This window comes from Pezoporus flaviventris, unplaced genomic scaffold, assembly GCF_033815535.1.
Source record: "Pezoporus flaviventris isolate CSIRO_AGI_PZ_B2104156 unplaced genomic scaffold, CSIRO_AGI_Pfla_v1 ptg000057l, whole genome shotgun sequence".
In the NCBI taxonomy this organism is placed as follows: domain Eukaryota; kingdom Metazoa; phylum Chordata; class Aves; order Psittaciformes; family Psittacidae; genus Pezoporus; species Pezoporus flaviventris.
This window is the reverse complement of record NW_026892605.1, coordinates 1,699,715-1,709,348: the sequence shown is the minus strand read 5'-3', so window position 1 is coordinate 1,709,348 and position 9,634 is coordinate 1,699,715. Positions and strand designations below refer to the sequence as shown.

The following is a 9,634-nucleotide window of genomic DNA, read 5'->3' as shown; positions in this document are numbered from 1 at the left end:
TGTCTGACCTCTCTTTGCCAAGCAGTCATTAGGGTGTTGTCATCCATCTCTTTACATCCTGCCCCCTAAAGAAAAGCTTCCAGAGTCATACAAATATATGCAATTGATAGTGAAACCAAGAGCAAAAAATCCTGTCTCTGAGAATTCCAGTCACCTCTGCTCTGGAAAGCAAATGTAGAACCATGCTCTCATCTGTATTGATGTACATCACTTCTACTAGCCCAGCTCTCTTAAACTTATTGGAGAAAAGGGTTGTGAAGAGCAACCCAACCTGGAGGTGGGCCAGTCACTAGTGGAATACCCCAGGAGCTGATACTGGGGCTAATACTATTTAATGCCCTCGTTAGTGACTTGGATGATGGGGCAGAGTGCACCTCCTGCCAATTTGCAAATAATGTGAAACTGGGAGGAGTGGTCTTCACAGGCTGGAGAAGTGGGTGGACAAGACTCTTATAAAGGGAAACGTATAGTCCTGCGCCTTGGGAGGAGTAAGTCCCTGCACCAATATATGCTGAAGATCAAACAGCTGTAAAGGAGCTTGTCAGAAGGGGATCTGGGAGTTCCGATAGACAATGAGCTGAACATAAGCCAGCAATGTGGCCATGCAGCAAAGACAGCCAACAGTCTCCATTAGAAAAAGCGTTGCCAGCAGATTGTGGCAGGTGATCTTTTCCCTCTGCTCAGTATTGATAAGGCACATCTGGAGTGCTGTGTCCCATTCTGGGACCTCCAGTACAGGAGAGACATGGACATACTGGAGCAGCAGTCCAACAAAGGGTGGTGGAGATGACTAAGGGATTGGAGTGTCCAACCTCAAAGGGGTGACTGAAAGAGCTGGGACTGTCCAGCCTTGAGAAGGGGGAGCCAGACTCTTCTCAGTAGTATTCTATGAAAAGAAACAAGTCAATGGGCAAATAAATAAGAAGAAACATTTTTTGCTCTAAAGGAGCTCAAACACTGGAACAGGCTTTCCAGAGAAGTTGTGTAGTCCCCATCATTAGAGTTATTTAAAACATAGGTGGATACGACCCTGAGCAGCCTGCTGTAGGTGACTTCTCTATGGACATGGAGGTTGGACTAGACAATCTCCAAATGTGCTTTCCAACCTCAGCCATTCTGTGGTGCTGTGAAAACAGGAACATGAAACCTCTCTCAAAACCCTCAGATGCCAGTGCTGGAGGCACACAAGTATGATACTGTAACTGAGACTTGACTGTACTTACGTTTGTGAGCACAGTGGTTGGGCATGGGAGCTAGGCTGTTCTGTACAGGAGTATTATTTTGTATTTTGGGTTGATCTGTGAAAATCTGTTGAAAATTTTTACCTGTGAAAGAGAAAAAATTATCTGTTACCATATGAAAATAATTGTTAACAATATGATGCACTGTAGATCTCTGGCTTTTAGAAAAAAACCTAGATTTAGTAATTCTCAGGCATATGTAATAACAAGAAACCACTGATGGAAAAAAAGCTTTTCTTTCTTGTTTTTTTTTTTTTAATCTACATTCATTTAAAAGAATGACTGATTTAATATAACCTTCATGTGTACCCTTATCACTTCCTTTCATATAATATAATAATTGGTTTTAAAACAGGCACAGTCCAGTAGCTAGGTCCATGTAACAATATTTGGACACTAAATTTGTAGAAATATTCAACTAGATGGATTTGATTTCAGAATCAAAGCTTTCATTTGCAAACTTTTCTAATAGGGTCTCAGCCTTTCTAAATACTACAACACAAATAGAGTTCAACTTCTGGTTGGTAAATGAGACTGGTGGAGGTCTATCAGCAGTAAAGATGAGCTCTGAGAGGGTTTTACCACAGATGAAAACATAGCAGAACTGATGTAAACTGTTACTGATTCTTATTAAGCTATGTTAATGGCAATTACATTTTTCCAAGAACAGATACTGGAAAAAAGGAAAGGTTAATTGGCTAACTGTGGCATTTCACTGGCTATGATTAAAATTAACTTGTTTTTAGTACTGTTAAAAAAGAAAATACAATAGATGACGTATTGCATTTTGCTACGTAAATGACAAATCAAATAAAGAGGAAATTCAAGCACCAAATAAACATTTTCACCAGATCATCTTCCTGAGTTGGTCTTATTCAGTGATGTTTGAGTCCCCAGACTTTTCTTTTTTGTTATCCCCAGAGCTGAGATGAGCTGTGTAAGGAGTCTTGGGTTGTCTTGCCAAACAGCTGCTCATCCAGCATGGCATTGCAATGTAAGCTCACTGCAAATCAAGTATATGCTCTGTTGGCACGCAGAGAGAAAGGGAGACATGGACTGCATGTAGCAGGACATCTTAGGCAACAGTTAAAAATGGAATTATGTAAATGGCCTTTGTGGCTTTGTAGTTACTTAAAAGTACATATGTATTGCTGGCTTGTTCAAGATAAAGCTGTAGGAAAATAGTTGTAGAACTGTTTCCTAGAAGTGCACTAAAGTAATTGTCAAGACTGCTGTAACTGTGTTACTGACCAAATGGATTCTCTATGAAAGGAGCTAACATGGTCTTTATTGGACAAATCCCCATGGTATAGTGCATCCTTCAGCTGAACATGGAGCAAAATTCTTGTCCAAAGACCACTGCAGTTGATAGCCATTGGCTCAATCTACTGGATCCCATGCATAAAGCTGATGTATATTGGACTAAGAATTCCTTACAGATGAGGTATGTCTATTACAAACAGACTTTAGTTTCCTTTTTCCATGTTTTACTCTTTATTTAGTCTTTGACACTTCTCCAGGGTGATCCATAAATCAGTAAAACTTGGGAAATTTCTTCTATAGGCATTGCATCCACTGTGCACAAAGAAATAAATACATAAATTCCAAAACAGCAGAGTATCTGTTTCCATTAGTGAAATTTGAATTATGTTGATTTCAATAATGCTTGTGCTGAGAACTAATGGTTTATGTACCATTATGGCCTTGATTATGGGAGGTTGTTTCTATCAAGAGACATATTTATTTCGTAAGTGGGGATATATGGCTGCAAAACAACAGTACAAAGTGTAATCATGTTTGCAAGGCTGATATGAATGTTTGGAATAGAATCCTTGTGTCTAAAAGTTCTGGCATCAAGGGAAGGTATTCTTCTGCCCTTTCTTTCTATCTGCTCCATGTAACATCAGAGAAAAAAGTTTTTCTTTTTTTACTATATCATCTTTGTCATCCCTAAGAGCATATTTATGATGATATTTATTTTTTAATGAAATAGAAAGGGTACAATTTATTATCATAGAATGCAGGACTGCTCTGCATTTTATTTTGTTTGCTGACATTTTTTACAGGTTGTTCTTTGTTTTTCCTTTGCATTTAGGTAGGTGAACTACATTGTGGTGTGTTTTGTGTAAAAGTTGTAAATATTATGATGAATGTCCCACTGTAAATCAGTCCTTCAGTTTGAGAAAGAAACAGCTACACCAATCATCTTTGCTCTATTCTTTCCTGGCCAAAAAGTGCTTCCTGTTGAGCTATACCATACTGATCATGCCAACATAAGCTTAATAATAGCCTATTTTTTACATTACCTGTACAAGCAAATAGAAGGTACTGGGCTGGTGTAGTAAAACCCTTAATAAAGTATCACCTTCAGCAAAGGTTGATAATCTAAAAGATGAATGAAAGAAAAAAAATGCTCCAGCTGGTTAGGGGGTGCTAACAGCTGCCTTACATTTGAGACAGTTTCCCTTTTACCTATTTGCTTGGAGTTTCTCTGCTTGCACCATTTTCCCTGTGGAAAGTAGATGGCAGTACATTTTGCAAAAAGAGATGATTACAAAGCTCATTAATACAAAATGTTTTGGATTGTGGATGCCAGCTCAGCACTGTGGCTGGCAAACTCTTGCAATATTGACAGTGGTTTTTGGTATAATCTGTCTTTGCTCTTCCCAGTGGAGGGCAAGACAAAGTAGTTATTCTGAGTGAAACCAGTGCCATGACTGTAAGGTAACTCTCATTGCTATCCAAAGCAACTTCTCCCCGCTGTGTAAATGCAAAGTCTCAGCTAGTATAGTGACTCATGTTTCATTTCCAGGAGCACAGAAACCAGAACAAAATACCTCCAAAAGTCCCAGTCTATGTGCCAGTCTATGTGCCTTAGTAGCTTACTCAACTCTGACTTTAATAAAAGGTCATGCAAGAAAATCAATTCTGGGTGTTAGCTGAGAAAATAATTTTAAAATTGGGTTCCTCTAGATTATTGATTCCCATAATCCTGCCCTGGATATTCAGTGATTAGGGAGTTATTTTTAACCCCCACAGTCATGACTTGAGAAATGCAGTTTTAACACTTCACTGTCTTTCAGAGTCCAGATGAAGTTTTCCCCCTCAGCTAGGCCTTCTGCAGAAAAAAAACAATGAGGAAATATCTCTCCTCGGAGACAGCTGCCTGCACAGCACTGCTGGCTGGGCTGGAGCCAGGATTACTTTACTTCTGATCCCCCTAAGTCCGGCAGGCACAGTGCACTGGAGACCTGGAGCTCATACAGTAAATGCAGCTCTAATTCACAGCAAGTCAGGTGCCTGTCATTACAGGGGCAAACAGATTTAAACCACGCACACAGGCATGAAGGAGGATAAGCAGATCTTTTTATCATGAAGAAATGTTAGGCAGTATCTGAGTTGTGCAATGTTTTCCTGTCAGACACTCCTTGTGTCCTTAAAAGCTTTTAATTCATATGCTTCAGTGGAAGTTTTTTTGCCAGCTACAGGAATCATTTTATTGTTGGAAAGTTTTGTTAAAGGGAGCTGGTACACAGAGAGCTGGGCTTAAAGCAGACTCAGGCTTTATTTTCTCTGAGGGAGATAATAAACTGTTAGAGATAAAATGACTTACTCCTCCTTTGGACATGCAAAGACTGCTCCCATTGTGACAACTAGAAGATTTCCCATAATTGGTACAATTTTTCCCTTATTCATGCATGTAGATTGTGGGTGCTATACCAAGTCTCTGTGCAGATAACAGAGCACTGAATGGATGCGCAGGGTCTGTCCTGATTCAGGGTCTGTCCTGATTCAGCTGGTTGCAACTTTTTATCATAGGATGTTCACAGAAAACTGCCTGTCCTTCTGTCCAGAGCAAAAAAGGATTTAACCATACAGTATTCCACAGTCTTAAGAAAAATCTATAGTCACATTTTAAGTAACATGATCGTTACTTCCACATCACATGCATTCATGGTCTAGCTAATCCCATGAAGAAATGTTTTTCTATAGTTATGCCCAGGTTTGGTTTTTCCAGTTTGAGTTCATTCCTCCTCTGCTGTCAACAGCCCTCAAATATCTCAGTCTCAGTGTAGCCTGTTATATTTGGGTTGTAGAGAAGCCCTGCAGATTTTCTTGTCTTTCATGTGTGAGCTGAACCTTGAAGAGTTCAGTGTAGAAAGAGTCATGCTGGAGCAGTCCTTGTAGCCATATGGAGTTTGGGGTTTGTATGGTTGAGTGAATAGCTGAAGCGTGCATAGTAAAAAAGTAGTGACACTTATGGATCAGGCCTACCAAATTTTCAGGAATGTGGCCTGATGTTCAGGAAGTGGAACTTTTTGAATAGCTACTTTTTTAACCCTGAAAACCAGTCTAAAATATCCAGCCTTTGTTTGCACAACGTAGAATAACCAAACATTCTGAAATTGCCACCTCTACTCTCATTATTAGAGATGTGAACAAAGATTTGCTATTTTATAGATCCCTTCACGTAGAAGTCTGCACTATCATGCAAGCTCAGATAGTTACCTGACCTCTGAGAGTGTTCTTTTCAGAGAGGGTTTCTGTTCATTCCTATTTCCTGTAAAAGATAGCAGCTCTTGTTTGTTGGGGTGAGGGTAGATTAACTTATTGTGTAATGTTTGCTTCTTGTAATGGTGTATCGGTAAGTTTGGGATGTTTTTTTTGCTTGCTTCATTTTCTGTTGGATATTACAGTGGTTGGAAAGCATGCTAGATGTGTTTAATTTTGGCATGAGACTAATCCCAAAGGAGATGAAGTTGAAGACACTGGTATGTTGAGGTAAACTCCAGCATGCAGGCTAGCCAGCCACATTCATTTAAACATGAATATGAGTCAAACAAAGTACTAGATCCCAAATCCAGTCAACCCCTGGTTTTGTGTTTACTTCAGAATTCTGATGCTCTTCTTTGTTACTGTTGCATTACAGTTTCCAAACCACAACATGAAAGCATTTACTCTGTGTCTGTGAATTTAGCAACCTGAACTCAGCTTTGCAAAAACTGTAAGAGCAGCACCTTGGACCAAAATGCTGACACTTGGGGTAGGAAGGGTGAGAAGGGGTGGCACTACAGTCTAAAAGTGCCAAGGTGCAGAGCTGTCCAGCATGGCACACATGGGCTTACCTGGTTGGATCCAGAAGCAGCTGTCAGCACAGTTGGAGATTTGAGTGCAGTACTGTTCCCTTGCACATCTAGTTCCAAGACTAAATGTGGACACAGGACAGCAGGTGTGTCTGAGGGTGTTACCATGCAATTCACAAAGCACATATATGATCTGAAGGTACTTACCTTGCTCAGGTACATTCTGTGCTTCCTGACTACCTGTATTTTTATTTCTTCATCAGACCTACTTAAATCTCTTATTTCTCACCCCTAATCACCTTGCTTAAGCTGTCAGCTGATGTTCTGTACTTATGCTATCTTCAAGTGCTACTACATACAGGGAGAAGAAACTGGAAAAGGTATTGAAAAACTTGGAATGTCATGGGTCAGACTTACCAGTTTTTTCTGACTCAGCTTGCTACATCAGTAGACATTATAGGATTTGGAAGATAGAAAAGAAATTACCTGATGAAGAACTGGGAAGTGAGGGAAGGTGGGGAGGGCACAAACGCACATGGTGAGATCTATCAGAGTTTAAGCCATTTATCAGTTTGTCTGAAGGAGTTCTAGTGCAGGCTGAGTAGGAGAATAGCTGATTGGAGCCTGTGTTCCAGGGATCACCCAACAAAGCCTGGCAGCTGCTTCTGGGGTCCAGCAAGTTGTGTTCACTCTGCCTCTTCAGAGACTCGTGAGCAAATTGATGGGTGCTGGTGCTGGAGGAGAAGGTTGATGTGCTCCGGGAAGCAGTTAGGAAGGAATTGCCCACAGTGATGGGGGGAAGGCTCTGGGTTCTGATGGGCAGAAGTCCCTGACACTCTGGCTGCTTCTTTTCTGGTATGAGGTACTTTGTGTCTGTGCTCCTTCTTTTAAAGCCAATAGTGGTCACACGCTTATCTTTGCAGTTTGTGTCCATAATGCAATCAAAAGTGGTGATGATGTCATCTACGTCTGACCTCTCTTCTCTGGGATTTCGGTCTCTTCTTTTCTCCTTCTGACTGTTTTTTTGATCGTTTTTATTCTTTTTGAAAGAGAAGATATGGTTCAGTATACTGAATCGTCCTTCTTTCTTTGGGGGTCTGTTGTTCTGGGAGGGAAACTGTTGACCTGGCTCAGATCTACTGGAATTACAAATCAAAATGTGATGTCATTATTGCCAAATAATAAATAAATACTGTATTTGCCCATGAAATGGAGTATGTATTGTTCAGACACATTTGCAGGAGTCATTCAAGGAGGCAGAAAATTAGGAATGCAGGTTTGTAATTAACAGAGACTATAAATGATACCATGTTACTTCACTCTTTCTTATGGGGTTCATTGCCTTACACTCATCTTAATGTAGGCTCAGTGCAGCTATCAGGAAAAAAAAAATAAACAAACTTTCCTGGCTTCAGCATCTACCAGCTGCGGAATTATTCTTACTGGTGAAGCAAGATCCAATAATAACAAGAATAACATGATGGGATTTTTAAAACCAAGTGGTCTTTGTATTATGTCATGTTTGGAAAATAGTACTTCCAACAGCACAGTCATTGCTAACACTGTAACAAAGGCACTAGTTGACCATTCCCCCCTTTCTCTTTTCCCTTCCCTTTCCCTTTTCCTTTCCTTTTCCCTTTCTCTTTTCCCTTCCCTTTACCTTTCCCTTCCCTTTCCCTGTCTCTTTCACTTTCCTTTTCCCTTTCCTTTTCCCTTTCCCTTTCCCTTTCCCTTTCCCTTTCCCTTTCCCTTTCCCTTTCCCTTTCCCTTTCCCTTTCCCTTTTCCTTTCCTTTCCCTTTTCCTTTCCTTTTCCCTTTCCTTTTCCTTTTCCCTTTCCCTTTCCCTTTCCCTTTCCCTTTCCCTTTCCCTTGCCTTGCTTGTACTAAAGACGTCTGGTGTAGTTTTAGATATATCAAGATAATTGCCTACAGTAATGATGCTGTAGTGTTTTTAGTAGTATTTTTTAGATGAGATTTTGCTAACCAACATTTCAGATCTACTCTGTCAGGCAGAGTGCAGGAGGAGGAGGGGAAATGTTACCCATGTCTCGGAATTTGTAACGTAGGAAATAATACTAACTTCTGACTGAAAAGGAGGGGAAAGCACAAAGAAATGTGATAATAAGTGCATGCTCATTTACCAAAGCTGAAGAACTAAAATTAATTAAATGACAACTGCTGAAACATGAGAAATACAAAGAGAGAGGAAGATCATAAGCAGTGGTAAAAGGCTCATACTTTTTAACAGAAAAAAAAAGAATAAGAAGAATTCAATAATATAATCAAGGCAGAGAACTAAATAAGGAAAACACTCCCAAACACTTATCCAGAGGATGCAGACTTGAAATTTAATTTATTATCTACCTGGCAAAGCTGCTTTTGTGTTCAGTCTATGTCAGATTAAATGAACACACAGCTAGTTACAGAGCTTTCAAAAAAGAGGAAGGCATAATAGTGAGGGGTGAAATTATTCTGTAAGATAAATTTTCTGAATGAAGGCGACTGAGCAAGATCTATACTCACATCTTCTTGGTTCAGAACCCTCTACTGATTGGCAGACTAACACTGTAACCTCTGTGATGAATTTTCAGTAGATGACTAATTCTAATGTTGCTACTTGGGTGGAAAACATGAACTGAGTATTGCATATGAATCGAGAAGACATCACCCAGGGCTCAAACCCTATGATAGCAAACAAAAAGCAATATATTTGCTTTCTAGTAACTAGCAGTATATGAGCAAAATGTGAACTTTTGTTTTACCTGCTCTCCTGAGACAGCAGATTGATGCATGCTGTATGCCCACAGTACATTGCATATATCAGAGGAGTGTTTTCATTGATGTCTCGAGGGTCGCTATCTATCCCCAGCTCTAGCAGTGTCTGCACACAGTCAGCTTTCCCTGCTGCTGCAGCCCAGTGCAAAGGTGTCCTATGGAAAAGGAGGAGTATCATTAAAATAAATGGATAAATTTACTATTGAAACTACTAATCACATAATGAGGTGTGCTTCTATGCTACTTATCCAGATCCACAACATCCATTTTATGGTATTCTTCAGTGACTTACCCCGTGCTGATGTAGTTGCCAGTGGTGGTAATAAGGCCACTGAAGAACTTCTATCTATGTGCGACTATTTAGCTGTAAAGAAAGTAGATCTGGGGTTGCAAAATGCTTATACATGCTATATAATAGCAACTGCTGGAGCTGCAGAGTGGGAGGAGTCCCTGAAGTTTTCAAAGCAGAATTAGAAAAAAAAGATCTTTATAGTGTCTCCTGCATAGTGTCTCCTGCATAGGGACAAGGTCGTT

At 40.1% G+C, this 9,634-nt stretch overlaps 1 protein-coding gene across 2 annotated transcripts in view; it reads right to left on the bottom strand.

Moving 5' to 3' along the window:
• Positions 1–295: 295 nt before the first annotated feature.
• ANKRD55 (ankyrin repeat domain 55) overlaps positions 296–9,634 on the bottom strand; it is a 45,543-nt gene continuing 36,204 nt past the window's right edge. Inside the window, exons 8-10 of one of the 2 annotated variants that reach the window (XM_061469378.1) lie at positions 9,088–9,255; positions 6,812–7,464; positions 296–1,325 (exon numbers count right to left, since the gene is read on the bottom strand). In XM_061469378.1, coding sequence (XP_061325362.1) covers positions 1,162–1,325; positions 6,812–7,464; positions 9,088–9,255 — 985 coding nt within the window. In that variant the 3' untranslated portion in view covers positions 296–1,161. The remainder of the gene's footprint in view (positions 1,326–6,811; positions 7,465–9,087; positions 9,256–9,634) is intronic. The other variant, XM_061469379.1, reaches the window with a different exon arrangement.